The sequence below is a fragment of the Cucurbita moschata genome, unplaced genomic scaffold (genome assembly GCF_002738365.1).
Source record: "Cucurbita moschata cultivar Rifu unplaced genomic scaffold, Cmos_1.0 Cmo_Scf00004, whole genome shotgun sequence".
Lineage (NCBI taxonomy): Eukaryota > Viridiplantae > Streptophyta > Magnoliopsida > Cucurbitales > Cucurbitaceae > Cucurbita > Cucurbita moschata.
The window spans coordinates 6,760,372-6,787,013 of NW_019268520.1; the positions used below are offsets into that span (position 1 = coordinate 6,760,372).

The 26,642-nt window shown below is 39.2% G+C and overlaps 8 protein-coding genes and 1 non-coding gene across 16 annotated transcripts; 4 read left to right on the plus strand and 5 right to left on the minus strand.

Annotated features, from left to right (window-relative positions):
- Positions 1-1,438: 1,438 nt before the first annotated feature.
- LOC111441392 (protein NRT1/ PTR FAMILY 8.2-like) lies at positions 1,439-22,756 on the minus strand. 7 transcript variants are annotated; one of them, XR_002710154.1, is made up of 7 exons: positions 22,598-22,684; positions 22,165-22,308; positions 21,868-22,085; positions 21,199-21,752; positions 20,172-21,108; positions 13,273-13,279; positions 1,439-1,454 (listed from the first exon to the last, which is right to left on the minus strand). XR_002710154.1 is itself a non-coding variant. In XM_023078358.1 (6 exons), exons 3-6 carry the CDS (start codon positions 22,268-22,270, stop codon positions 20,277-20,279), a joined length of 1,710 nt encoding a protein of 569 aa, XP_022934126.1. In that variant the 5' UTR covers positions 22,271-22,308; positions 22,598-22,694; positions 22,726-22,756; the 3' UTR covers positions 20,060-20,276. The 7 variants fall into 7 exon arrangements, 6 of the variants coding, with proteins under 6 accessions (XP_022934126.1, XP_022934128.1, XP_022934125.1 ...); XM_023078358.1 differs by lacking the exons at positions 1,439-1,454; positions 13,273-13,279 and adding an exon at positions 22,726-22,756 and having other exon boundaries at positions 20,060-21,108; positions 22,598-22,694; XM_023078360.1 differs by lacking the exons at positions 1,439-1,454; positions 13,273-13,279 and having other exon boundaries at positions 20,060-21,108; positions 22,635-22,690.
- Positions 1,686-1,779, plus strand: TRNAY-GUA. The gene is made up of 2 exons: positions 1,686-1,722; positions 1,744-1,779. It is a non-coding gene; the product is annotated as a tRNA-Tyr (tRNA).
- LOC111441395 (E3 ubiquitin-protein ligase Hakai-like) lies at positions 2,631-5,676 on the plus strand. Its single transcript, XM_023078362.1, has 4 exons — positions 2,631-2,728; positions 2,936-3,263; positions 3,564-3,622; positions 4,197-5,676. The coding sequence occupies exons 2-4, from the start codon at positions 3,006-3,008 to the stop codon at positions 5,398-5,400; spliced, it is 1,521 nt and encodes a 506-aa protein (XP_022934130.1). The 5' UTR covers positions 2,631-2,728; positions 2,936-3,005; the 3' UTR covers positions 5,401-5,676.
- On the minus strand, positions 5,719-7,606 carry LOC111441402 (reticulon-like protein B12). Of its 2 annotated transcripts, XM_023078371.1 has the most exons (5): positions 7,401-7,606; positions 7,191-7,228; positions 6,667-6,847; positions 6,325-6,536; positions 5,719-6,245 (listed from the first exon to the last, which is right to left on the minus strand). In XM_023078371.1, exons 1-5 carry the CDS (start codon positions 7,523-7,525, stop codon positions 6,076-6,078), a joined length of 726 nt encoding a protein of 241 aa, XP_022934139.1. In that variant the 5' UTR covers positions 7,526-7,606; the 3' UTR covers positions 5,719-6,075. The 2 variants fall into 2 exon arrangements, with proteins under 2 accessions (XP_022934139.1, XP_022934140.1); XM_023078372.1 differs by having other exon boundaries at positions 7,191-7,593.
- On the minus strand, positions 7,866-11,335 carry LOC111441397 (ataxin-3 homolog). The gene is made up of 2 exons (XM_023078364.1): positions 10,950-11,335; positions 7,866-9,180 (listed from the first exon to the last, which is right to left on the minus strand). Exons 1-2 carry the CDS (start codon positions 11,187-11,189, stop codon positions 8,191-8,193), a joined length of 1,230 nt encoding a protein of 409 aa, XP_022934132.1. The 5' UTR covers positions 11,190-11,335; the 3' UTR covers positions 7,866-8,190.
- On the minus strand, positions 11,587-14,335 carry LOC111441401 (OTU domain-containing protein At3g57810). The gene is made up of 9 exons (XM_023078370.1): positions 14,219-14,335; positions 13,964-14,117; positions 13,794-13,881; positions 13,384-13,447; positions 12,647-12,752; positions 12,467-12,521; positions 12,274-12,327; positions 11,759-12,028; positions 11,587-11,708 (listed from the first exon to the last, which is right to left on the minus strand). The coding sequence occupies exons 1-8, from the start codon at positions 14,313-14,315 to the stop codon at positions 11,897-11,899; spliced, it is 750 nt and encodes a 249-aa protein (XP_022934138.1). The 5' UTR covers positions 14,316-14,335; the 3' UTR covers positions 11,587-11,708; positions 11,759-11,896.
- Positions 12,730-15,393, minus strand: LOC111441400 (steroid 5-alpha-reductase DET2). The gene is made up of 5 exons (XM_023078369.1): positions 14,219-15,393; positions 13,964-14,117; positions 13,794-13,881; positions 13,384-13,447; positions 12,730-12,752 (listed from the first exon to the last, which is right to left on the minus strand). Exon 1 carries the CDS (start codon positions 15,189-15,191, stop codon positions 14,412-14,414), a length of 780 nt encoding a protein of 259 aa, XP_022934137.1. The 5' UTR covers positions 15,192-15,393; the 3' UTR covers positions 12,730-12,752; positions 13,384-13,447; positions 13,794-13,881; positions 13,964-14,117; positions 14,219-14,411.
- On the plus strand, positions 17,451-19,629 carry LOC111441390 (UPF0503 protein At3g09070, chloroplastic-like). Its single transcript, XM_023078352.1, has one exon. It carries the CDS (start codon positions 17,590-17,592, stop codon positions 19,480-19,482), a length of 1,893 nt encoding a protein of 630 aa, XP_022934120.1. The 5' UTR covers positions 17,451-17,589; the 3' UTR covers positions 19,483-19,629.
- Positions 22,757-24,121: 1,365 nt separating the features above from the next.
- Positions 24,122-26,602, plus strand: LOC111441394 (laccase-4-like). Its single transcript, XM_023078361.1, has 6 exons — positions 24,122-24,331; positions 24,455-24,606; positions 24,695-24,939; positions 25,033-25,161; positions 25,233-26,159; positions 26,282-26,602. The coding sequence occupies exons 1-6, from the start codon at positions 24,236-24,238 to the stop codon at positions 26,410-26,412; spliced, it is 1,680 nt and encodes a 559-aa protein (XP_022934129.1). The 5' UTR covers positions 24,122-24,235; the 3' UTR covers positions 26,413-26,602.
- Positions 26,603-26,642: the final 40 nt, after the last annotated feature.

Below are 26,642 nucleotides of genomic sequence, written 5' to 3' on the forward strand. Positions count from 1 at the left end.
CGGACGACACTTCAACACGGATTGCGTCGTCATATGAGGAATTTTGTAAGCTTGCACGATCTGCCCATTCCTGCTTTAATTTGATTGGTCTGTCATGGGACTAATTATTCTGATCTTAATAAATGGAATTTAATCCAAAAACCTCACTTCAATTTTACACCTTATTATACTTTCAATCACAGAGTTCTAGTCTTTCTTATTAAAAAACGATATATTTTTAAAAAATTTGTTTAATATATATTCAACTATTAGAAATTTTCTTACATATTTTTATTAATTCATGTAAATACATCATTAATCAATTTCAACATATATTCATGATTATTGAAGAAGATTTAAGAGTGTGGGTTGAATTATTGAAAATATGTTTCACTTAACCCATTTCTAGCTATTTTCTAATTTAATTAGTTATTTATGTTTATAGATTATTTTATGGTTAATTAATGTCTCATTTACCATGCTAATTATTCACATTTATGGATTTCAAGCAAAATATTTAATGTAATTAATTTTTTTTTACGACGATTATAAATATTTCAAATTATAGTACAATTATGAAATTTGACTCACATTCATATATGATAGTCGAATATATAAGTGAAGATATGAGATTATGATAGAAGCCTGAGATATTGAAAAGAAAATAGAAATTAGGAGATAGTATGAAAAATATCGGAGTTTGGCAGGCAAAAAGAACTTCCTCCGCCCTTTCCTAAATATGAATTATTATGGAATTGAATTGGAGTTAAAAATCCATTTATGGGTCAGCCCTCAGTTTGTTACTCTTCCACCAACATATCACCCTAACTTTCAAAAAGAATAAAGAGTGTTTCTTAACTTAGTGGGGTGGACAAATGTAACCCATTATCTATACAACACTACTCATGCCCATATATCAAAGTTTTACCCATATATACACATATATCAAAATGTGACCTAATATCATTTTCAGTAATACTAGATGTTTTGGTTGTAATAATAATAAAACAAAATCATCTTTTTAAATTCTAATATATATTTGAGTATGTTCATAATTATAATAGAGGGCAAAGAAAAGGGAGGAAGTAGAAAATGATAAACCAATTTAAGTGGGAAAAGATAGAATTGAAGAGGAGGTAGAAGAGGATAAATAAATGATTTATATCTATATTTTTTTTTGTTAAATAAAAAATAATGATGCAAAAGTTTTAAAAATAAAATTAAAAATTGAAATAAAATATAAAGTTTAGATTTTATTATTTTTGAAAGGATGTAAATTTTAAATATTAAATAAAATTTAAAGATTTAAATTTTTTTATACAATTCAGCTGTTCAATAATTATGACTCTAGTAATCGAAATTAGAAGTACTTTTATCTTTAACTTTGGTGAAGTTAAGGTTAATAATTATAAATTTTACTTTTATTCATCAATATGATATTAGTAGAGTGGAGGAGTGTAGTTGGTCAAATTATTCTTAGGTTGTTGGTTTGAATCCGACTGGCAGGATTTTTTTGTTTTTTGTTTCGTTTTGTTCGTTATTCAGGCCACAGACCCAACAAACTTTCGACAAGTCATATTAGTGTTGTAGTGGGTCAAATATTTATAAAATTCATTCTTGTTTTGTTTTTGTCATTCGGCCCAACAAAATTGTTTTTGTTATTCAGCCCGGGAGAAATAAATAATGATTACATTTTATTAATCAATCCGACCTTAGCTTAGTTGGTAGAGCGGAGGGCTGTAGCAAGTAAAAAGCCATTAGATAATCCTTAGGTCACTGGTTCAAATTCGGTAGGTCGGATGTTTTTAGTATTATGAACGAATTTTGCTCTGTTGGTAGAGTGGAGCGAATGACACAAACTTACCGGTATTATAGTTTAGTAGCGCGAGAAAGTTGAACGAATTCTGCTTGTTCATTGATTACATTTTGTTGATCAATCCGACCTTAGCTCAATTGGTAGAGCGGAGGATTGTAGTAAGTAAATACCTGTGGCTACCTACGGCAGATGACCTTAGCTTCATTGGTAGAGTGGAGCAAAGGACTGTAGTAGGTACCTGTGGCAGATGACCTTACCTTAGCTTCATTGGTAGAGTGGAGCGAAGGACTGTAGTAGGTACCTGTGGCAGATGACCTTAGCTTAGTTGGTAGAGCATAGGGGACCTTAGCTCAGAGGATTGTAGTAAGTAAATACCTGTGACTACCTACGGCAGATTACCTTAGCTTCATTGGTAGAGTGGAGTGGAGGACTATAATAGGTAACTGTGGTTTTCCTTAGAGAGAGTTGTCTCGCGCCCCTAGGTATTCTCTACCTACCCACCTGTGTCGGTTTCGGGTACAGGTACCCTTTTGTTGAAGGTCGTTCGAGCTTTTCCTGGGAGTATGGCATGGGTTACTTCAGCGCTGTAGCGCCTGGTACTCGAACATTGTGGTTTAGCTCAGTTGACAGAGCATAGGGAAAGAAGGACTGTAGTAGATAAAATAACTGCAGATCGGATTTTTAGAGTGTTTTGTTTCGTTTTGTTCTCATTATTCGGCCCAAAGGCCCAACGAACTTACCGAGCGGCATGTCGTATTATAGTTGAGTAGCGCCAGAAAGTTGAACGACGTGTCGTATTATAGCCTACACATCCTGTTTGTTCACTGATATATCGGAATCGGAGAATCCCTTGTTCTATTTGGGAGAAAATAAGCGGAAGGCGAACGGGGAGACTGTGCGGAGGAAGCGAATCAGATAGCTCCTGCTTCGCCAGTAAGCTTCTTTCTGTAATGCTGAATTTCTATGGCTTCCAGTGTACAAATGCCCCAATCAATTAGGGTTTCCATCTTAAATTATTTCTCCCCAGACTGGCATGTTTCTGTAGTTCGTTTTCAGTTTTTGAATTGCTTCTTTTACGTCTTTCGTTTCTTTCTAAGTTTATCTGTTGCTGCAAACTCTCGTTACGCCTTGCTTTTTTAGATTGGGTTTCTGGAGAGGGAGGCAACTAGTTTCATTCTTGTTTGGGGAAAGAGGTGGAGAAGATAGAAATATGCTTCAGATCCGGCTTAGCAAAGTTCCACAGGCTGAAGGTGGTGCTGGGGCAGTGAAGCCCTCGCCGGCGGAGTCTGTGACGGTCGCATGCCCTGACCACCTCGTTCTTGCTGATCTCCCTGTAGCAAAAGGCATTGGTGCGGCTACCGCTGCTTCCATTGTCAAGTCTGTGGGTCGCAGGTCTCGCCGTCAGCTTGGAGAACGAGTTCATTTTTGTGTCAGATGCGACTTTCCTATTGCAATTTATGGTCGCCTGGTATTTTTCTCCACTAACTTCTTGTTATTTTTGCTAGTTGATTTGCCTACTTTCGGTCCATGGAAATCATTCATATATAAAAGATGGTTTTCAGTTTGATATATCTTTTTTTCGCCAAAGCGGTTTGCATCACTTTTATCATCTATGGATACTGGTTTCTGCCAATTTGTACAAATATAATGTTGGGGCTAGGACAATACGATGTGATTATTTTATTCATATCTGCAATGTCCTTGCCTCTGAAATGGAGGCCTCTGATATGCTTCTTATGAGCTAATCAGTGGTTTGCCTTTCTTGCAGAGTCCCTGTGAGCATGCCTTCTGTCTTGATTGTGCAAGAAGCGATTCTTTGTGCTACCTGTAAGTAAAAAGGCTTTCAAGTTCTTAACGAGACCATTAAAGGTTCTTTTGTGTTCAGAATGCCCAACTGATTGCCTATATTTAGTTCATTTTCCCTTTTCTATTGCAAAAAATTTCTCTATCATGTTCTTCAAATATTAGTTGTTTTCTTTGCTTATTAGTTTGTATACTGCACACAGTTTCCTAATGACAGCAGGATTCAGCTTTTCCTTTTATTTCTTACTAAGAGAGTTCATGGAGCAAGAATTTACAGCACCAGAATTGAAGATATGATCAGCGTGTATGAATTTGAATCACAAGAAAGAACTAATATTTTTGGAATTTTTTTAAAAGACGTACTTGTTTCAGTTTGAATTGAAATTTTTATCAACATAGAATCCTATAATATAATCAATCATCCATTATGGCATTTGAATGATGAAAATAAAGATGCTGTGACAGATCAGCTATAGTTACATTGTACATAATGAACTCTCATTTGATTTTAATATTTGGAGGGTTTTTGTGTACTTTATGATAATGTTATGAAGATGACTTTAGAAATTATGATACACTCATGATTTTTGTGACACAGTTGTGATGACCGCATCCAGAAGATTCAAACTATAAAAATGATGGAGGGGATCTTCATTTGTGCAGCCCCACACTGTCTCAAGTCTTTTCTAAAGAGGACTGATTTTGAATCTCATATACACGAGAGCCATGCTGACCTTCTTAAGCCAAATGCAGAGAAGGAAGATGGAAATGAAATTGAGGCCCATAGTGCTAAACAATCTACAGCTTCCGAGACGTCAGTCCGAGGTCCATTGAGACCGCTCATATCTCCAGGTTCCAATTCCCAGCCACAAGAACGTGAGGAAAAATTTCATCGACAACAATCTAGAGACCAACCTAGATCTGGCATGCAGCAAAAGCAAGCGCCAATTTTGGGTCAGAACCAAAACAATGCATCTGAGTCTCAACAAGACAGCGGCCATTCACAAGGCTTCGATAGACATGGTCCTCATGGCCGTTTTCCCCCTCAAAACTTTGACGCACAGGGTGCTCCACATCAGGAGTCCAGTCAGTTTTCAGAGAAACAGCAAGGAATTCTATCCGACACTCCATATTCTCAGTATCCTCCTTTGCAACCAATTCCGCCACCAAATTATGTGGTTCCACCTAACTCTAATCCAATGTTGACCCCCCCTCTACCATTTGGTTATCCTCCTTTTCCAGTTGAGGGAGCTCAAAAATATTACAGTTCACCCTATGAAGTGCCACGGCAGGACACTGCAGCAGCAGAGACTGGATCCGAGCAAGGGTCACTGCTAGGCTTTCCACCAGGTGCAGCAGGAGGAATGAATTTCTCAGCAACTTATCCGCACCCTTGGAATGCTGGACAAGCCGGTATTCCTTACGATCATGCTGCTGGAGGTCAAGGAATGCCTGATGCTTTTGCTAATACGCCTGATTCTCAAGGAAAACATGGATTTTATCCAGGAGATTATAGACGCAGCCCTGGAGGCATGCCTGTGAATTCTACTGTCTCGTCTATGGCCAACAAAGGGATGGATCAGGGGCATGCATCAGGTAGTACGATGGACTTGAGGGATGGTAAAGGCATATTGGCACCACAGCCTCTAATACAATTGCCCCCACCCCCACGACCCCCACCGTTCTTGTCGCATAACAAGCGGGGTAAGTTTTATCCAGGAGATACGGATCATGATGCGCAAAACCTTGGATGGCAGAATGACAACCATAGCCGAGATAGCTTTGGAAGTGGCCAAGACTGATGATTTTTCCATGGCTCGTTCTGTGTTTCCTTTGCTGTATACTTCCAGCCATTGTCTTGATCAAAATTGCATCAGCGTTAGAATGTCTGTATATTTGAACTTGATGCTTATTGGGAAAGTTTTTCCCTTAGAGGACTTTTTGAGTATAAATAGTCATTTGAGATGTTGAGATCAATATCATATGATGCCATACTGACAGTGGATGAGAGTAACATCATTGAAGGAGTTTTGAGAAGTTGTTACTAAACTCATCCTATTGTTTATCAATTCTGATAATTCCTTAGTACGAAGGACATTAACATTGCTTGATGAAGAATATTTATAAGAAAATGTTGCAATCTTTATTTGACATTAAAAGGTTTGAAATACCAATTACAGCAGCAGCAGCAGCAGCAGCTGCTGCTTAGGCTGCATATGTAAATACATCATCAACTTGCCTGTAAAACCCCAATCACCCAAATGGGGGAAGATAAATTCATAATATGCCGATTCTAAATACATTTTTTTTTAACCGGAATTAGAGAAAATGAAAACCAAAGTTATGAACAAAATACAATCATCTCTCAGGCTTCTGTCACTGATGAGGGGTTGTAGCCATTGGCCAAGGTGGGTTGAAAGAACACCATGAAACATCCAAAATGAAATAAGAAAGCCATGAAGAATGGAGATTGCTGATCAGCTCAGCTTTTCTTTCTCCAAAATCCATTGTTGGTATGTCAGAACTCGTTTCTCATCCAATTTCACATAAAACTGATGCAATTTTCTGTACATCAATACGACCTGCCTATCTACGTAATCTTCATACTTCTCATACAATGCAGGGATTGTCAGCACGAGTAAAAGGCCTGTCATTGAGAGCAAAAAATGGCCATGAAATCTATCAATCTACACACACAATTATGGAAACTGAAGACTGAAACTTACTGGTGTAACATAAAGTGATAAGATCTGTCAAGCCACTGATAACTGAAATCAGCCACAGGCAAGCAGCTACTTTGAAGAACAATCTGGGGTTTTTTCCCATGGCTATATCTTGTGAAACAGACAGAAAATCATTCACATGGGAGCGAATGAAAGATGCAGCTTCGTTCACCATATCTTCTGAGAGATGCAACTCAGGAAGAGGCGGCGCGGGTCTGTTCAGAAAGGTAGCAGATTCAGAAGTAACCTTAATCGAAGTACTTAGAAGATTTGATTAGCCTGGAAACAAGGAATCCACAGATTTGGCCCAGAAATAGTTAAAGAGGCAATCTCCGAAGAGTTTACCTGTTGAGAATGGACGCAGATTTGGCCCAGAGAAAGATAATGGTAACAAGAAGAAGTAGAACACTGGAAATTAAAGACAAAAGGGTGTAACCACATCTCTCAAACACCACCCAAGTCGCCACCGTAATTGACAGAATCCACAGAGTTAGATCCTTCCGCCTCCAAAGAATTACATCTGCAACTGAACAGATTAAAAAAACCAAGAGTTAAACCCATTCATTGTTATGTTTATTGGATCGCAAACGCAATCTTAATTAGCTTTGAGGAGTAAGCATCCTACAACTCTATCAGCTGCAGTGACAAGCAGAATCCACAGAAAATTTTCAGCAATTCAAGAATACATTGCACTAGCGATGCAGAAAAGAAGAGAACAGTTCATCGATGAAAATTTTCGGAAACAAACAATCAATGCTTCGAAATTCGACATCTCACTCAAAAGAAGACCGATACAGAGTAATCGGATAGGAATTCAAAGAGGATCCATGAAAATAAAACAACCCAGAAATCAGAAAATCTAGTCGTACCAATACCGCCGCCAACAATTTCGTGAAGAGTTCGCTGCCTACAAAACAAACGATCGGAGGAACCCATCAAAAGAACTGAAAAGAAAGGATGTTGATCCCAGTTGAGCTTTGAAAATACCCTAAAGAAACAGAGAGCTCGGAAGCAGGAGCCAGTAGAAAAGGGAAAACAGGAGTTCTGTATAGCTTTTTTTGTTGTCTACTCTCTGTTACCCTTTTGAGTTTTCTGAGAGTCCTGAGGGCAGACTAGTTGAAATGGTAAGAAATGGGAATTGGGCCAACTGACAGGTCAAAAGCGTCATGCCCCCTCGTGGCCTTTTATTCTCCTTCTCCATCATTCATCTGCCCACCGGAAACGGTATGAAACTTGTGTCCTTTTTACTGCTTACAAAGACAGAGGAAGACGATAATACTCTTTGTATTGACCTCTGACAGACCCATGTTGAGCTTCTTTTATAACTGCAACCTAATTGTTTGCATAGTGAATTTATTATATATTTAGTTGAATGATAGAGCCGGCCTAACCTAATAAAAAATGTATTTTGATTGAGTTACCACCCAACTCTGGAAGCACTTGATTAATTCAGATCATCAGATTCGAGTGGGGCTATTCTTATCTTAGCAGACAAGTTTCAGTTTATAACATGTTTTGATTTGAACATGAGTAACGGGGGATACTTGGAGGTTTAAAAATGTTTTCAAAGACGAATACATCTCTGTAATCCAACATTTGTGACAATTCAGAGGCCAAGTCGACGGCTTATTTTTTTGAAGAGTTTATACAGTATCAATCTGAAAATTGAAAAAAGTAAGTGAATATAGTTACACTGCACAGAACGACTGTAAAACATGGATTCGACTTCAACTAGCTAACCTCAAGCTCAACAAGGATCCGGAGGTTCCCATTCTCCTGCAAATTCTCTTATTCTTGTCAATGGGTCAATCCTGTTCTCATCCGTCTTGAACCAAAAATCACATTCAAGGCAGAAAGCACTCTTCTTCCTCATGCAGCTCCCACATTCGTACGACTAATTTTCTTTCGGGGGCTCGAAACAGCGCATTCTGCATTATCTGCAAGTCCACTTTCACCAAAGGCAGCGTCTGCATTGCCTACAGATTCATTTGCAGGCTCGTTTTGATGAACAGCAACTTCAGTGCAGACCGTAAGATTATTGGGGGTGGTAGCTTTGGCGGCGGAATCTACATGTAAGGTAGCAGCTGCATCGGGGGAAAGTGCACGTACATTCTGGGAGATGGAAGCTTCAGGGGTAACAACAGGCATGTCTTTGGGGGAGGCAGGTTTGGTGGAAATTACAGGTACATCTTTGAGGGTGGCAGCTTTGGCAGCAACTGCAGGAACATCTTGGTGGGTGAAAGCTTTCGGGAAAACTGCAGGTATATTATTCTGGGGGGAGGCAGCTTGGGTGGAGGAAACGGCAGGTTCATTATGGGGGTTAGCAACTCCTGCTGCCATGACTGCTGGGGAATCCATCAAGCTAGCAGCTATTGCAGCCTTGAAGTCCTCATCCTCCACGTCCATCAGCATTTCTGCATCTCCATATGAAAGAAATGTATCGTGCGGCTTTGTCCAGTTTATTCCTTGAGGAGGGCGGGCTTGGGTTGAGTTGCACGATTTGGTTATCCTATCAGCATCCTCAGGGGTAAGCCATTGACCATAACCGTTGGATGCTTCAGAGCATGAGATGGGGAAATCGTTGGGGAAATTACCCCTCACAATAAAAATGCTCCAACCGAAGCCCTTTAGAGAGTCCAAGTAAGCTGAAAGGTAAAACTTAGAAAGATTCTGTGGGGCTGCATATAGACTATCAAAATTGTACCACTCCCCATTCACTTTCCTAATACAAAACCAATGGTTTTGCAAGTGACAAATAAATGCACTCTCCAGTTCAGGATCAATCTGTGCAAGTTCAGCAGCTGGTGAGTTGAGAGCAATGACTTGGAGATCCCATACCTCCAAAGCCTTTTGTAATACCTGCAAGCAAATATATAATGGTTTAAACAAATAAGATCATCCCAACAGGTTCTACACATTGCTTGTTATGTACACATTGAAGAAAATTGGTTTATAAAAAATGAACTCCACTCCATCTGAATACTTCCCTGTTTTGCACCAAATAAGGTATTGAGTTTCATCACTCTAATATCCACAAAGCTCATAACCAACGTGTCTTGTCCAGTATAGTTGATGGGAACCAAGAATTCTTACATTAAAATAAGGAACATATTACAAGATTAGGGTAGAAGGTCAAAAGTCCGTCCTTACTTGCCCATTTCCAATATTTTCTGATTAGTCACTAAATCATGCTCTACTCCCTCACTTCCCGTCTTTCTTTTTAACCAGTTGCTGGTAAAACAAATCTTCTAACAATCTCAAACCATCTCATATGCTAATTCAAGTTAAATTCAAGTATTAAGGCCTAATTTGATAACCATTTGAATTTTAGTTTAAAAATTGATCTTATAAACACTACTTTCACCTATAAGTTTCTTTGCTTTGTTATCTATTTCTTACCAATGTTTCCTTAAGAAATATGAAAATAAAGAAAGTATGAGAAAATAAGCACAATTTCCAAAAAGCAAAAAACCAAATGCTACTAAATGAGACCTTAACAACCTCTAGCCATCCCATATGCTAATTAAGCTAAATTCAAGAAATAAGGCGCCATTTGATAACCATTTAACTTTTTGTTTAAAAAGATAAAGCTTATAAACACTACTTTCACCTCTGAGTTTCTTTGCTTTGTTATCTACTTTTTACCAATGTTTCAAGAAATATGAAAATAAAGAAATTGCCAGAAATAAACACAATTTTCAATTAAAAAAAAATCAAATGGTTATCAAATGATACCCTAAGAGATCATAAGTATATCTCTTCTAGAATAGCTATGCCCAAAGCTCTCCCCCAACACACCATGTGGTCAACTCTCATTTACAGTTATAAGTTAAAGGTAAACCTATTCTTTAAATTTTCACATTTGAAGCAGAGCATACAGCAAGAAACGTACATCACTTGAAGGAATCACAACAAACTTTTACTGTATTATCAGGTACAGCCGAATAGTAGTAGCAAGCATTGCCACAAAGGTCGTGCATTGCAATGTTAATCAATTTTGCACCACTACACTACTCAACGCTGCTATCTCAGGTGGACGACATTGAGACATAAGAGAATAGAAGCTATGGGTTCTTGCAATTAGTGAACATTGTTTAGAAAAAGTAATTACCGGTACTATTATGTACATGCTAATTCCCATATCATCATTACAAGTCAATGTATCAGCTATTTTAAATTCAAAAACATAACTGTTGTAACCATTACGCAAATGACTCATAATTACTGTCACGACTGCATAGTGGCTTACAACGGTTTGTCACTACGTTAAGAGAATACAGAACTATGACATCAGGATCGCAATTCAATTGCTTTCCATAAGACGTTCGATATATTCGAATACCACTGTTTTAAAATATTCAATAACGACTGGAATTCGAGTAGTCTATTCGCGTGTAAAGAGAATTCAAATCAGATTGAAGAAGTTACACAAAGACTATCCATGGAAGAACGAGCGTATTCACATTAAATTGATCATAGTTCTCGACAGCATGAGGCAAGATTTTAGGCCATTATCAAACGAATCAACAGATATGCAAAGAAGACCTTCACCTTCCCTCAACCAAGTTCGAGAAGGAGACGGAGAAGAGAATAACAACCAAGAACAGATACTGCGATAGAAATCAAACCTGGATGCTAAAATCACCGTCCAAGGAGACATTGTGAGACTCCTCGGAGAGAAAATCACCGGTGGTGGAACCAGCAAGCATCATCTGGCGTTCTTTTCGGTCAAGATCGTATGCCAGAGCAGCCAAATCGAATTCGGAGAAGAAGGGACCCTGCAACACGGTGTTGACACAATGCACAGCGCAGAGCTTTGATTCTTGTACCTCATGATACAACATCCCTCCATTGCTGGCTTCGTCCATAATCAGAATCACACCTCAAAAGACAAAATAGGAAGAAGAGAGAGAAATAAACCCTAGAATCAGCCAAGCCAAGCCAAAGCTAAGCTATGCCTATAACTTTTGGTCTATGCTTATAATTCTCTCTCCAACCAAAAAAAAAATGCGGCAATTAATCTTTTGCTTCAAATTAAGTTAATTTAACTTTTACACATACAATATTATGTCAATTTACTCTCATTAATATTATGAAGCTAAACTCACTTTAACCATGAATGTTTAAACTTTATTACTTTCATTAATTTACTTCATTAGTTCAATTTTCCTTAAATTTACTTTCTAATTTTATATAAAATTTATGAATATCCACAAAATAAAATATTGCTTGCTAACGTGAAAGATAGACAGACCATTAAACAAATCTCCCAAAAGCAACAAATTTCAACAAAAATCCAACCTTTATGTCCCATTTCTCTTAAAGTGTCATCAATTCATTTATTTCTTCATAAAAAATCAATGTTTAAACAACTCAAAAGTTTGGAACTCACGCTCACAATGCAAAAGCTTTTACAAAAAAATTAGATTAGAAGAGCTTGGCATTGATTGACCAATAAGAGAGCTTTGGGTGTTGTGTTATTGGGTGCCTCCGACCATTCATGGTTGGTCGAGCATGTCTCCGTTGGCTCATCTTTAGATGGCAACAAGGTCACATCACCCCTAAAATAAGGTCCTCAAACAAGCAGATCGTAGTGGTTCCTACCGCTGTAAAGCAACCTCACAGGTTTCTTGGGTTTTCCTCCCTTGAACTCAGCTCCATATTCTGCAATAGGAATAAAGCTAGAGCTACGCGAACCCATTCTGTGCTGAAAATTAAGTAGAGAACATGTTAATTTCTCCTATTCTTTTCAAACGTCGACACAAATGAAATCGTTATATCAGAGAGGGCTGAATTAAATTTGTGCAGTTAAACTTAAAGGGAGTAACACCACCTAATCCTGTTCCTATCTCAGAAATTGCCCAAGACTATCAGAGAATATACTCGACCTCAGTTTAGACACCAACATTTGTATGGGTATTGATTTAGGTATCTTAGTTGAGAAAAGTATACCTCATGCTCTGGTATGTAGACAATGATAGGTTGCTTACAGAGCTTTGACAATACCTGATAGAGGTTAATACAGATCATGATTCATACGTGATGTGAACGAACGGTGGCTTTACACATGGCGCGTAAATGCAAAATAGATTTAACAAAAATCTGAGTATAGCTTGTGAAGATACGCCAGAAGAAGAGAACTAACCAATAGCTCTGACTCTCCTCCCCAGAAATTAGGTGTACGAATTCGTCGGCAGTAGCTGAATTTATTTTTGTAAGTTCTCATTATCAGACAGCAATCAAAGACATGTGGAAATCCAAAATCTAAGAGGACAACTTAACATGAATAGAAAGAATAAAAAAGTAAAAAGGGAAACCAACCAACCGTTCTAATGGCTCCTCAGCAGTAATTGCAATGAGAGCTTCTTCATACTGCCGTCTTTCTTTGCCATTATCACAGATAACTTCTTTCACAGCCATGCGTAAATCATCTGCATGTTTAAGCTACCAACATCAATGATTTATGAAAATTAGAACTTTAGATCATTCATACACAAACTCCAGAATGTATACTCATATGATTACAAACACTTGAAAACTATTAGTATAACAACCCAAATCCACCGCTAGAAGATATTGTCCTCTTTGGGCTTTCCCTTTTAGACTTCCCTTCAGGTTTTTAAAACGCATATGCTAAGGAGAGGTTTCCACACCCGTATAAAGAATGTTTCGTTCTCCTCCCCAACCGATATAGGATCTCACAATTAGAAAGAGGATAGATGTCCACAGTCCCATACGCCTTTTGTTGTGTGACTGATAAACATATTTTTGTGCTACAAGCACAACTCACTCGTCAAGGTCACCTGAGTGTCGAAGTGGGCTTGTCAAAATGAAACACTAATTCAAGACAAAAGAAAAAAAAGACTCTAGCTTTGATGTTCATGGTAACCTTAGTAGACAACTGGAGCACCCAAAAACATTTGGTTGATATAGTAAACAGAATATTTGCACAATCTTCCTACTTGTTCAATCAACATGAAGATTATGTTCCGCACTCAATTATCCAAGAAGATATGTCTGCACTCGCATTGTGCCTATAAGAGATGATATATCAGAGCTTACCTGCATCATTTTTCTCCTCAAATGGACGAAGAGGAATCCCCTTGTTGAAAGCCATTCCTTTGGCCTGATTTTATTAAGAGGAAGTTAGTTTAAAAGGCAATAAAGATTGCCCCCACTTCCTTGAGACAGCCAGTAAGCAGGAATACAAATACTTGCGAATCACTGTCCTTAATCTTATTTCTGAAGATTATCCTTGTTTCTAAAAATTTATTTGTGTTTCACTTCATAAATTTTGTTTTTAAAATTTGCTTTTTAGACCGAAAATGAAGTGGCATCAAAAGCATAGCAAAGAAAGTGAAAAACAAAAATCCACAATTAGATAATTTGAAACATAAATTATAATAAACAGAGGGAATCACAAAATAAATTCAAGAGAGAACACAAGAAAAGAATAAGGGAAGATAGGTTACAAGCGCACGGAATAGGCAGCGTCCATCTCCAGTAACTTTCTGGACTTTGTAGTGCTCAGCTTTCCTCAATGCAGGCGATTCAGCGCGCCTAAGAACAACAATTTATGAATTCCGAAAAGACACGGATATCAAAAACTTTCGCCCAACTAAAAGAGAATGAATGAACTTACAGCATGGGTCCAATTTTAGCAAAGAGTGGGCGGCCGCGATTCATAGAAAAAGGGAAAGAAGGAGCGACTGAGTTGGAAGGTGAAATTGAATTTACAGGCGAAGATACGAGCTCAAATCGAGCAATTCCTAGTCGCAATTGCTCGAGAATCGCCACTACGAGATGAACAAACCGACAATAATTCGAAAAGGAAAAATAACGAAGAAAAACAGAGAGACAATGAGAAGAAGATCCATAGGAATGAAGAAGGTCTCACCATTTTGAGGTTTCTCCGCCATAATATCCATGGAAAAGAAGCAAGCTACGAAGAGGGAGGCGCTGCCCGGCAAAACTAAGTTCCAATACAATTTCATCCATTTCTTTAAATATAAATAATTTTCATTTTTTTTAATCAATTAAAATAAGAGAATTTAAGATTATTTATTAATTTTAATTTTTGATACAGACACTTAATACAGGAAGGGAATAACGGCCTTCCTATCTCGGGGATAATCCTCCCCGAACTTGTTCAAGTACCACGTGTGGTTCGCACGTGCCCTGGGCACTAAATTGGCACACGTGTAAAGAAAAAACCCTAGCCCAGCCCATGACCCGCACATCACCGCCCAGCCCAGCCACTCCGCAATCTCTCCCAAATAATTAGGGCAACTCACCAACTCAAACCACCCTCCCGTCGGCACCTTATATCCGCCGCCCGCCATCTTCAATTTTACCAGAACACCATCCGACCAAATATTCACTGCCATCCCCAGCAGAAAAACCACCGCCCCACCGAAAAACCGCCACCAAAACCACTCGTCTCTGTCGTAATCCATGTAGTGAGACACAGATCTGGTCTGCAGGTAAGAGTTGAGCAAATTGAACACGAATGCCATGAGCGCCATAACCACCGGGAAACCGGTGGCGGAATTCCGTCGAGTCCCACTCCGGAGAAGGCGAATCGGGTAGAGACAGGTGCGATTGAGATAGTGGAGGAGGAAGAGGGAGATGAGAAGGAGAGACTTGTAGTTGGAGGAGTTATCACCGGAGGGGAAGAGTAGGAGAGTCAGCCATAGGGTGGGACTTTCCATGAGGAACCACGCCAACGGAACCGACATGGTCGGGCCCCACCCCGGGCGGTTGTGCTTCCCGTAGGGCGCCTGAAGAAACCTCAGGGAGACGGCGGTCGGTGGTCCGATGAGGTACAGGGCGAGAAGGCTGTTGTGGAACAGAGTCTGGTCCGAAGCCATTAGTGTGATGGGTTGGAGGAATCTGGTTGTGGGTTTGATTCAAATTTGTACTATGGCCCCATTTTAGTTTGTATGTACATGCCGAAAGAAACTTTCACAGAAAACGACGCCTCTGGAACCTTATAGCCAAGCCACCCTCCCTACTCATTAAAGTCCATGGCTCTGGCTATGCCTATGGCTGGAGAAAGCTGAAAAGAAGATCCTATTCTAATTTCTATAACTAAATTTTGGTACAAAATTAATTGGAGAAAATGAATACTCATTTAATATATAAATCAATGAAGGAATAATTGTACCCTAAAGGACGAATAAATTAGGGACCTTGAGCCTTCAAGGAGTGAATTGTGTATAAATAATATTAGAGTCAAATATCGACTGCTAATGAAGACGTTCGACCTTTCTTCAATCTAGACTTTATATCTAAACTCATAGATCCAATTGTTGAATGATTGAGGGTTGGACTTATGGCCCATAAGACTATCAGGAATATAAGAGAGGCCTCACCAAAAAAAAAAAAACAAATTGCATGAAAAAACAAATTGCATGGAAAAACAGATATTGAGTGTAATTTTAAAGAGTGTTTTAATTTATACAATTATTATCAATTTGAGGCTTAAAACTAATACAAAATAATTTATTATTATTATTATTATTATTATTATTATTGGGGAAGAGTAATTATGGATGATAATGATGTGGCAAAGTAATTAGGTAACATTAATAATGATCTAAAAAGGAATGGTGGGGTTTGATTGCAATATTTTTGGGATCAATGGGTTGCGCATGCTTTTATATTGTATTATTACCTGATTACCACTTCACCTTTATTTTATTATATATACATAATAATAACCACCTCCATACTTCTTTAATTAATTGCCAAACAAATTTCTTAATGAATATTATTAAAATTAAATTATGTTGAGTTTTTTTTTGGAAGGTAAATTCCGACACGACAAATCTCAATTGTATCAATGATTGAATAGCAAAGGAGAGACAAATAAATATACACAATGTTGGTGGGGACTTATAAGTTAACATTAAATTTAGGGGAAAAAAGCATTAAACGAACACATGGATCCATATTCCTTTCAAAACAATCCTTCACATCGTGATTTTGGAACCTTTCCTATTATGTTTAATACATCATTAAATTTATAAATGCATCTAATATTTCTATTAAACGGTTTAAAGATTCAAATTTTTTTATTTTTTAATTAAAAATATATATTTTAACGAATACTTCATGAATTTTGCTAGAACATAGAGTAATAATGTTAGACATATAAATAGACAAAGGAGAATCATGTTGGACCAACCAACCTTTGGATACCATGGAAAGGCAAACCATAATTCAGGTATTTCATTTTTCATTAATTAAAATAAATAAATAAAGAGCAAGGCAAACCCACAAGCCTTTTGCCCTTGAAAAAAAAAAACCACATATTTTTAAAAATTAATTATTTAAAAAGAAATAAAAGGGTTAAAGTTAAAGATAGGGGAGGACGGCAAAGCGGTTTACACTATATAGTATGCCCACACTGATCCAGCACCGTGGATTTGGGCTTACCGGGTCTTACCCACCTCATGACGACCAACCACAACATTCCACGTGTAATACGGTGACTGGTTATCTTAAATTTACATTAATTAATTTGTTTTTTCACGGTGGTTCAGCGGTTTGTGTATTTGATAATGTGAAAGGGGCTTTGGAAATTTAGATTCTGTGTTGAGCAACCTTGGGATTCGGAGGCAACAATAATACAATAAATACAATAATACAATTATACAATGCACCTTATTCATTTCGCCATTTATTCACTTTCCAAATCAAATAATTATTAAAATAAAACATGTTGAATATTTGTATTTATAACAATAAATAATAATAATAGTGGTGTTTTCATTGAAAACTAAAAAGGGACAGATGTACCCCATAGCTCATTTCGGGAAATTTGCTTGCTTTGGAGATTCTAGAGGGCGATGGATGTAATTTCATGAAACTCGTTTGCCCCCCCCTTTTTTTTTTATTTTTCTTCTTTATTTTTCAATTATATTTTTGTTATTTACAATAAGAATAATAATTTTGGAAAAAAATATGTATCAAGTGGAAATTAAAAAAAGGTAAAAGGGTGGGGGTGGTAGAATAGTCATTTCCATTGCGAGTTCCCCCTACAAACAATTATTTATTTATTTAAAATTTGGGAAAATATTAAAAGAATTTATTAAAAAGAAATGAAGCTGCAAGATCTCAGTCTTTTTCTCTTTCTTTCACTTTCCTAATTCCTTCTCGCCAACATTTCCCAATATCCTATTATGACAGCCTTCTTCTTCTTCTTCTTCTTCTTCTTCTTCTTCTTCTTCTTCTTCACTCTCTCATAGCTTCTCCTTCTTTGTTATGAATCCCTCCACCCACGAGCAACCAGCACCTCCTCCTCCTTTGCCGCCGTTGCCCCACCGCCCTTCCGCCGCTTGTCCTCGTCACCCACAAGAGCAGTTTACTGCTTTCTGCCCTTTATGTCTCTGTGAGCGTCTCTCTCTTCTCGATTCCTCTTCTACTACTTCTTCTTCCTCTACCCGGAAACCCCATTCCACTGCTGCCTCTGCTCTTAAGGCTATTTTCAGGCCTGCTCCTCCTAATCGACCCTCTTCTTTTTTTCCTGAGCTTCGTCGTACTAAATCCTTCTCTGCTTCTAAGAACGACGCCTTCTCCGCTGTCTTTGAGCCGCAGAGGAAATCTTGCGACGTTCGAGTGCGTAACGCTCACTGCTCTCTCTTTTCCCACGACGCTTCTGCTTCCTCTAACCTTGTTGCTCCTCCTGCTGAAATTACTCCCGAGACTAAGATTTTGGAGGACTCCAGTTCGTCCTGCCTTGAATCGCATCCCGTCGGCGACGGGGAAATTAAGGTTTCGAAACGACCCAATGTGGTGGATGTTGTGATCGAAAACGGAGTTCAGGAGATCGTTGAAGAAGAAGAAATTCGGGTTGAAGTAGGGCCAGAACCGGTGCAACTACAGGAGGAATTCAAAACCATGAAGGATCATATAGATCTCGATTCACACACGAAGAAGCCATCCGGAAGGGGGAGCTTCTGGTCGGCGGCTTCCGTTTTCAGCAAGAAGCTGCAGAAATGGAGGGATAAACAGAAGGAGAAGAAGCAGAGAAACGGCGGTGGATCTACGACATTGCCAGTGGAGAAGCCAATCGGACGCCATTTCCGAGATACCCAGTCGGAAATTGCTGACTACGGCTACGGCCGACGATCCTGCGATATTGATCCGAGATTCTCTCTCGATGCCGGCCGAATGTCCTTCGACGATCCCCGCTATTCGTTCGACGAACCGAGGGCTTCTTGGGACGGGTATTTGATTAGCCGAACGTTCCCAAGAATGCCCACTATGCTTTCCGTCGTTGAGGATGCCCCTATCAACGTCTTCCGTACCGATGCCCAAATTCCCGTCGAGGACTCCATAAATTCAACCAATGAGGAAGAAAATATCCCCGGCGGGTCTTCGCAGACCCGGGATTACTATTCAGACTCTTCTTCCCGTCGACGGAAGAGCCTCGACCGGTCCAACTCCATCAGAAAGACCGCCGCAGCGGTGGTGGCTGAGATTGATGAGATGAAGTCGTCTGTTTCGAACGCCAAAGTTTCTCCTGCAACTACAGATGTGTGCCATGGCCCGAAACTAGCCATCCCAGATAGAGATTCGAACTCCAGTTCCCTGCAAGAGGACTGCTCTAAGTCCTTCGATTCGGCATTTAATGATGCTGCGTCGGTGGTTGGGACGGGGAACCGGAAAGAGGAGTCAAAAAAGTCCAGAGGGTGGGGGAAAGGTTGGAGAATCTGGGGATTGATTAACCGGCGGGGAGGAAACAAAGATGAGGAGGAAGACAAAGAGAGTAGTAGACCCAATGGCATGGAGCGGTCGTATTCAGGGTCATGGCCGGAGCTGCGCGGCGAGCGGAATAGCGATGTCAAAGGAGGGTTCAATCCCAAAATGTTTAGGAGTAACAGCAGTGTAAGTTGGAGGAGTTCAAGTATGATGGGTGGATCTTTCAGTAGTTCAAGGAAAAGCAATGCAGAAACTAATGGGAATGGGAGGAAGAAGAACGAGGAGCCAGTCTTGGAAAGGAATCGTAGTGCTCGACATTCTCCGACGAACATCGACAATGGACTTCTCCGGTTCTACTTGACGTCGTTGCGGGGCAGCAGGCGAGGCGGGTCGGGAAAGGTGAAACCAAATCAAGCACAGTCCATTGCTAGAAGTGTTCTTCGACTGTATTAAACTGATATTGGTTGGGGAAGGATTCAATTCAAAAACATGTTTTCTGGTTGAAAGTTGCTACATGAATATATACATATATATTTGTTGTTCAAGCGCTTTCCTTCCTTGCTGGGTTTATTGGAAATGGATGGAAAAACAGTTTCAAAACTGTTCATGTGTCTTCTTCATGTTCATCTTTCTACTGTGATTTGATTTCATCACATTGTTTGAGTAAGCAAAGCACTTGAGAATGAGACAGCCAATGCCCAAAAGAAAAGGGGAAATCATGATGAAGCTCTTGATTCTTGTTTTGTTTCTTATATTATCAATATCACTGATGGTGACATTAATATCTTTGTAATAAATGAAGTCAAAAGCATTACTGCAAGAATTGTGAATTTAATTTGTAGGGTCGACCATGATTGGCTTCACATAAAACTTTATTTTATAAATAATAATAAAAAACAATCATATTACATCAATCTAATAATATTCCATTGGAATGAGAGAAGAAGAGTGTTAGTGAAAATGCTAGATTTGAAGGAAGTGGACTGTGAGATCGAGATCGTACATCAATTAGAGAGGGTAACAAAACATTCTTCCCAAAAGCTAATCCTTTTGTTTAATAATTTTGCCCACAAAGTCAACAAAGCAACCAATGTAAAAGAAAAGAGAAGAAAAAGAAGCAATCCCAACAATAAGTTGGTCACAATCCACACTTTTTGACCATTCAACACTAGAATTAAAAGTTGTCCAACTCAATGTAATGAAAAGCGAGTAAGTGAGAACGTATGAGAGCATCAAGGACTGGATTTTCAGCGCAAATGGCCTGTTGCCCTTTTGGAAGTGTAGCTTTTAGCCACTAACAGATAGACAAAGAAATTAACCACGCTGAGAATCGCCAACAGCCAGAAGAAATAGTCAAGATGTCCCTTGTTTAAGTTACTAGGAATCCACCCCAGCTTCCCGTGTCTCGTCGACACTTTCGTCACGATTGTAACGATTAACGTGCTTAAGTAATTTCCCAATCCAACCGTTGTGAGAGACAGTGCAGACATCATGCTTCTCATTGCATCCGGTGCTTGGTCATAGAAAAACTCCATCTGTCCGATAAATGTGAAAACTTCTGCACAACCAATGAAAAAGTACTGCGGAATTTGCCAGAAAATCGACATCGGAATGTTCTCCGCATCGTACAGGTTGTTCTTCCTTACGTACTTGAGCCTGACAACTTCCAAGCCCCCGGCTGTAACCATGGAAAACACAGAGATGACCAGTCCTATTCCCATCCGTTGTAGCTGTGTGAAGCCACGCTCATTTTTGGTGAACTTCCTGGCCAATGGGACGATGAGTTTATCATACACCGGAGCCCAGAAGAGCACGCTGAGGGTATCGAAGATCGAAAGCGAGGCTGATGGGATTTTGAAACTTGGCCCAATGTGCTGATCCATTGTATTGCCTTGTAGAACGAACATGGTGCTCATTTGGCCATACACTGCTGAAAATACTATTCCACTCGCCCACACAGGCAACAACCGGACAATGCTCTTCAGCTCCTCAACTTGTGTCACTGTACAAAGCCTCCATGCGTCTCTTTGGCCCTTCATCCTATCATTTTCAGTCTCTACAGAAGCCTTATCCAGGAACCTGAATCATACGGATAATATAAGAATCTCTCCACAGTTGATGAATATACTTGCATAAAATGGCAGTAAGTACATTGATGAATATACTTACTTCAACTTGTTCGTGTGTTCGAGCTTGCGACTTCCTTCAATTTTTGACTCAACATCATCAGCAGTCTCGTAAAGGAGAGACTTATCTTCTGGAACTCGTACCCCGTGTTTCCGACACGCTGCGATGATAACTTGCAAAATTCTGGTGAGAGGACTTCCTGCAGGCTTTTGAAGACGGTACAAAGAGCTACCAGAGAAGAAAAACACAACAGCAATAGCCATGGCTACTGCAGGAACTCCAAAGCCCCACCCCCAGCCTACATTCATTTGTATCCACACAAGAACTGATGAAGCAATCATGGCACCCACGTTGATTGAAAAGTAAAACCAATTGAAGAAGGAGCTCTTCTTCTTTCTTTCAACTTCATCAGTTTCATCAAATTGGTCAGCCCCAAAAGACGAAACACAGGGCTTGATTCCCCCTGTTCCAAGGGCGATCAAGTAAAGTGCTATGAATGTGGCAGCAGTTTGGCCTCCCGTTGGATGGCAACCAGTACTGTCACATGATGGCTTTAATCCAGGGACTGAAGCAGCCATCGTCAACGATGTCATGCCCTCCAATACCATACATAAAAAACATAGTATCACTACAAAGCGGCCGCTAGCTAAGGCTAACACGGTTCGAATAATCATGCATTTTAAAGACTTCAAAATGGCAAGAAAAGCTTACAAAGACATATAAGATTGAGAAACTGGCAATCGTCCAATATCTTCCCAAGTAAGCATCGGCCAAGAAGGCTCCAATCAATGGCGTAATGTAGCAGGTTCCTGACCAACTGGTAACACTATTTGAAGCAGCAACATTGTCCATGTTGAGACGTATTTGAAGATAGTTCACCAGATTGGTACTCATTCCATAATATGCCAATCTTTCACAGCATTCATTCCCTATATACCATCATTACAATTCGAGCATATAATAATCAAAACTGAATGTTAAAAACAAAGGGGAAAAAGAAAAAAATACCAAGAATGAAGCGGCAGGCCTTCCAGTTTCCAGTCTTCTTCTTATTAGCAGGATTCTTACGCATATCAACAGTACCATCTTTTGTATATATATCGTCTTCTGCCATTCTAAGGCCCTTTCTTGCTAAAATAACACCTACAGGACCTGTTCATCAAAACTAAATCAGAAACAAAATCGAAAACCACATACAATAATAATACAAAATTTTGAACTGGATTAAAATAATAAAAGGGTAGGAATCAACTTGCCCTTTTCCACGAATAAACTTTATTATTCAACAAACTAATTGTTTAATCAGTCCTAGGTTTGAGTGTCGCAATCAAATAATAACACAAAGAAAAGAGAGAATATGAAGAAGTCAAAGGCAATAGAGAAATCCAAACACGAAGCAATCACAATCAAGTAGTTTATGGAAGAGCCAAAGCGAGAAAACCCCTAATGAAATAGTCGAAAGTGAAGAATGAAAAAACCTTGAAGAAAAGGAGGAGTGATGGATGGATCAGAGCGATGGGTTGAGGAAGATGAAAGAGCGAGCAAAAGCAAGAGAGAAGAGCAGCCGGTTACTCCACCGTCACAGCCAGACAAATGGACATTTATTTACGTACATACAAAACACCAAAATCAAACGCACCTTCATTCTGATTGGGAAACAAAAACGTAACCATTTTACTTGCGGAATCCCAAGTTTTGTACGCCCATCCATTGCAAAAATTTAAATAATAAATATCCAAATAATTTTCTACAAAATTTTTTATGAAATACCGTATTTTTATACTACTTACTTACTTATTAATTAAAAATATTGTACGCTAGAAATAACTCTACATATTTTGTACTTACTTGCTCATTTATTTTCATATTCCTTCTTTCTTTTAATCATAATATTTAATATATTTAATATGAAAAATATAATTAAATATTCTTATTGGAAATTTGGGAGGTGTTAATTTTGATTGATAATATAAAAATATATATATATTTAATATGATAAAAACACCAAAAATGGATGTGCTATTTACGGCAAGACAGCTGGTAACGTGTATTTGTATGTAACACAGATCACAATTCTTAATTTATTTTTCTTTTTAATTCTTTCCCTTAAATTTTACCAAATTTGGAAAACTATATTCATATTTACACAAATAAGGCCAATTCTTCTTTATTACTTAAAAAATTCAAGTTCACAAGATTCCCAATATTGGATCAACACCCCCAACTATTTTTTCTGTTCACAATGGGAAAAAATGATCATTTGAGATTTAATATTTTGAGAGTAACATTATCGGTAGTAGAGTCAAACAGTAGTATGGTGACTTGAATTGTAGCAGCTCAAGCCCACCGCTAACAGATATTGTCCTATTTATCTTTTGAGGACCGCATCTTTGCTGACACTCGTTTCCTCGATTGGGATCTTGACCTGTATTGTATTTAAAAAATGATGATGTTTTGAAAGAAGCACAAATGGTTGTGTTGTGGTTTAGGATTGAAGGTTCCTTGGAAGATGAGGTAAAAGGAGTGAGTGACTAAGACCCATTTCCAAACCATTTCTGGTAAATAACTGATATCAATCAAAGGCCAGCAGAAGATAGAGAGGTTTGATGAGAAGGGCAGCTGAAGTGAGTGACCCACACCCTTTTCCCCACACCCTTTTCCCCACACCCTTTTCCAAATAATAAGCATATCAATCCCATAATATTAGAAATGAAGCTTCCATAGTGTCTGAGACACCAAAGAGCTGAGGCTTCAATCATATGGAGAAATGCTAAAAGGCCTCAATTATTGCTGCTGCTCATACAAACATACAACTAACAAGAACAGAAACTTTATGTAACATGTAAGATATATAGAACAAAATGGTGGATCTGCCTCTGGTTTCATCTGAAAATCCTTTGCTATCAAGATTTGTTTAACTCATCACCTAACTGCCAAAAAACGACATGGCAACAACACACACATCTTGTCTAAACCCATTTGGTGTTTCTCTTTATAAGCCTGAGTTCCATGCCCATCCTTCTCACCATCTTCTTCACCTCTCACACATCAAAATAACTCAGAGAAGGGAAACACATTAATGGAGTCTTGGTGGGTTCGAGCTTTTCTCTTATTGGCATTTTGCTGCCTTCTTCCTGGTTTGGCTGAGTCCAGAGTTCGCCATTACAAATTCAATGTAAGCCTTTCTTCTCTTTCAACCTTTCTTGGATATTGGTTTTAGAAAAAGAGAGCTTTTGAATGACTTATTTCTGTTATGGCTTGATTTTAATGAGTGATATTGACTCATATTGGATGGCAGGTGGTGTTGCGGAAGGCAACCAGACTTTGCTCAACCAAGCCCATTGTCACTGTCAATGGACAGTTCCCTGGACCAACCCTTTACGCTAGGGAGGGCGACACCGTGCTTGTCAAAGTCGTCAACCACGTCAAATATAACCTTTCAATTCACTGGTAAAATCTCACAAACTGCATTCTCAGTAACCTAATAATGGTGTTGCAAAAGTCATAATCTTATGAGTGTGTACAACGTTGGTGGTAGGCATGGAATCAGGCAACTCCGAACGGGTTGGGCTGATGGACCGGCATACATTACACAATGTCCTATTCAGCTGGGGCAGAGCTATGTGTACAATTTCACCATCACCGGCCAAAGAGGCACACTCTTCTGGCATGCTCATATTCTCTGGCTGAGAGCCACCGTCCATGGTGGCATCGTCATCTTGCCAAAGCTCGGCGTGCCTTATCCATTCCCTACGCCCCACAAAGAAGCTGTCCTTGTGCTTGGTATGAGACTCAAAACTTCACTAACTCTCCTTTCTCTCCTTTCCCCTTTACAAAGTGGAGATTTTGACTTGCTTTTGTGAATGAATTGCATAGCTGAGTGGTGGAAATCAGACACCGAAGCTGTGATCAACGAAGCTCTTAAGTCAGGATTAGCACCAAATGTCTCTGATGCTCACACCATCAATGGCCTTCCCGGATCCATATCGAACTGCCCTACACAAAGTAATTCAACTAAGAACCTAACCTGTTGGGAAGCAATAAACAGTTCTAATTCTCTTCTTTTTGGTAATCAGGAGGCTTCACATTGCCTGTTCAAAGAGGGAAGACCTATTTACTACGCATAATCAACGCTGCACTGAATGAAGAACTGTTTTTCAAAGTCGCAGGTCACAAGTTAACAGTTGTAGAAGTCGACGCCACATATGTCAAACCATTCAAAACAGACACAGTTCTAATCACTCCCGGCCAGACCACCAACGTCCTCTTAACCGCAGATCGAAAATCTGGCAAATACATGGTGGCCATCTCTCCATTCATGGACGCTCCGATCGCAGTCGACAACAAGACTGGCATTGCCACCATGCACTACACCGGCACATTGGCCACGTCCCTGACAACAAACACCAACCCCCCTCCTCAAAACGCAACCCAAATTGCCAACACCTTCACAAACTCCCTAAGAAGCTTGAACTCCAAAAACTACCCTGCCAAGGTTCCATTGACAATCGATCACCACCTCTTGTTCACCGTTGGTCTTGGAATCAACCCATGTCCCTCTTGCAAGGCCGCCAATGGAAGCAGAGTAGTGGCCAGTATCAACAATATAACGTTTGTAATGCCCACCACCGCTCTTCTACAAGCACATTTCTTCAAAACAAAAGGTGTTTTCAGCACAGATTTTCCAGGAAACCCCCCTCACAAATTCAACTATTCAGGACCCGGACCTAAGAATTTGCAGACTACAAGCGGAACTAAGCTCTACAAATTACAATACAACTCCACAGTGGAATTAGTTCTACAAGATACAGGAATCGTAACCCCAGAGAACCATCCCATTCATCTCCACGGATTCAATTTCTTCGAAGTCGGACGAGGGATCGGCAATTTCAACCCTAAAACCGACGCTAAGAAATTCAATCTCGTGGATCCAGTGGAGAGGAACACAATCGGAGTTCCGTCTGGTGGATGGACGGCAATAAGGTTTCGAGCGGACAATCCAGGTAAAACGGATTCGACTCCTCTTTCGATTCTTTGTTTAAATCTTAAAGCATCGAAATGAATTCGACCGATTCAATCGGAAAACAAAAACAGAAATTAAAAGAGTTCGGATTTGACCTTTCAGGAGTGTGGTTTATGCATTGCCATCTGGAAGTGCATACGACCTGGGGATTGAAGATGGCGTTTTTGGTGGAAAATGGGAAAGGCCCCCAACAGTCGCTTCTGCCGCCGCCGAGAGACCTCCCAAAATGCTAATCCACACGAAATGATACACCAATAATAAAGGAATGAAATTTTGGTTTGATACAGATTATGTAAAAATTGAGTCATTTTATATTATATAGTTCATCATGCGAATACGGTATGGAATGGAAGTAAAATCCATATCATGATTATCTCTTCTTTTTACTGCATTTATTGTAATCCAATTATGTGGTTTTCCTATCTGTATTATATATACAAAAAAAAAAAAAAAAAAAAAAAAA

What these genes read in the sequence shown, in the direction of transcription:
- LOC111441394 (XM_023078361.1), top strand. Translation starts at nt 24,236, where the DNA reads ATGGAGTCTTGGTGGGTTCGAGCTTTTCTCTTATTGGCATTTTGCTGC. An exon ending in TTCGCCATTACAAATTCAAT is followed by an intron (nt 24,332 to 24,454) that starts GTAAGCCTTTCT and finishes ATTGGATGGCAG; the next exon opens with GTGGTGTTGCGGAAGGCAAC. An exon ending in GTTTCGAGCGGACAATCCAG is followed by an intron (nt 26,160 to 26,281) that starts GTAAAACGGATT and finishes TTGACCTTTCAG; the next exon opens with GAGTGTGGTTTATGCATTGC.
- LOC111441397 (XM_023078364.1), bottom strand. Translation starts at nt 11,189, where the DNA reads ATGGACGAAGCCAGCAATGGAGGGATGTTGTATCATGAGGTACAAGAA. An exon ending in ACGGTGATTTTAGCATCCAG is followed by an intron (nt 9,181 to 10,949) that starts GTTTGATTTCTA and finishes ATTTGCTTGCAG; the next exon opens with GTATTACAAAAGGCTTTGGA.
- LOC111441390 (XM_023078352.1), top strand. Translation starts at nt 17,590, where the DNA reads ATGAATCCCTCCACCCACGAGCAACCAGCACCTCCTCCTCCTTTGCCG.
- LOC111441392 (XM_023078358.1), bottom strand. Translation starts at nt 22,270, where the DNA reads ATGGCAGAAGACGATATATATACAAAAGATGGTACTGTTGATATGCGT. An exon ending in TCTCAATCTTATATGTCTTT is followed by an intron (nt 21,753 to 21,867) that starts GTAAGCTTTTCT and finishes ATGGTATTGGAG; the next exon opens with GGCATGACATCGTTGACGAT. An exon ending in GAACACACGAACAAGTTGAA is followed by an intron (nt 21,109 to 21,198) that starts GTAAGTATATTC and finishes CGTATGATTCAG; the next exon opens with GTTCCTGGATAAGGCTTCTG.
- LOC111441395 (XM_023078362.1), top strand. Translation starts at nt 3,006, where the DNA reads ATGCTTCAGATCCGGCTTAGCAAAGTTCCACAGGCTGAAGGTGGTGCT. An exon ending in TTGCAATTTATGGTCGCCTG is followed by an intron (nt 3,264 to 3,563) that starts GTATTTTTCTCC and finishes CCTTTCTTGCAG; the next exon opens with AGTCCCTGTGAGCATGCCTT. An exon ending in AGCGATTCTTTGTGCTACCT is followed by an intron (nt 3,623 to 4,196) that starts GTAAGTAAAAAG and finishes TTTGTGACACAG; the next exon opens with TTGTGATGACCGCATCCAGA.
- LOC111441402 (XM_023078371.1), bottom strand. Translation starts at nt 7,525, where the DNA reads ATGATGGAGAAGGAGAATAAAAGGCCACGAGGGGGCATGACGCTTTTG. An exon ending in CTCTCAGAAAACTCAAAAGG is followed by an intron (nt 7,229 to 7,400) that starts GTAACAGAGAGT and finishes TTTGTTTTGTAG; the next exon opens with GCAGCGAACTCTTCACGAAA. An exon ending in TATCACTTTATGTTACACCA is followed by an intron (nt 6,246 to 6,324) that starts GTAAGTTTCAGT and finishes TCTCAATGACAG; the next exon opens with GCCTTTTACTCGTGCTGACA.
- LOC111441400 (XM_023078369.1), bottom strand. Translation starts at nt 15,191, where the DNA reads ATGGCTTCGGACCAGACTCTGTTCCACAACAGCCTTCTCGCCCTGTAC.
- LOC111441401 (XM_023078370.1), bottom strand. Translation starts at nt 14,315, where the DNA reads ATGAAATTGTATTGGAACTTAGTTTTGCCGGGCAGCGCCTCCCTCTTC. An exon ending in GCTGAGGAGCCATTAGAACG is followed by an intron (nt 12,522 to 12,646) that starts GTTGGTTGGTTT and finishes AAATAAATTCAG; the next exon opens with CTACTGCCGACGAATTCGTA. An exon ending in GAGGAGAGTCAGAGCTATTG is followed by an intron (nt 12,328 to 12,466) that starts GTTAGTTCTCTT and finishes AACCTCTATCAG; the next exon opens with GTATTGTCAAAGCTCTGTAA.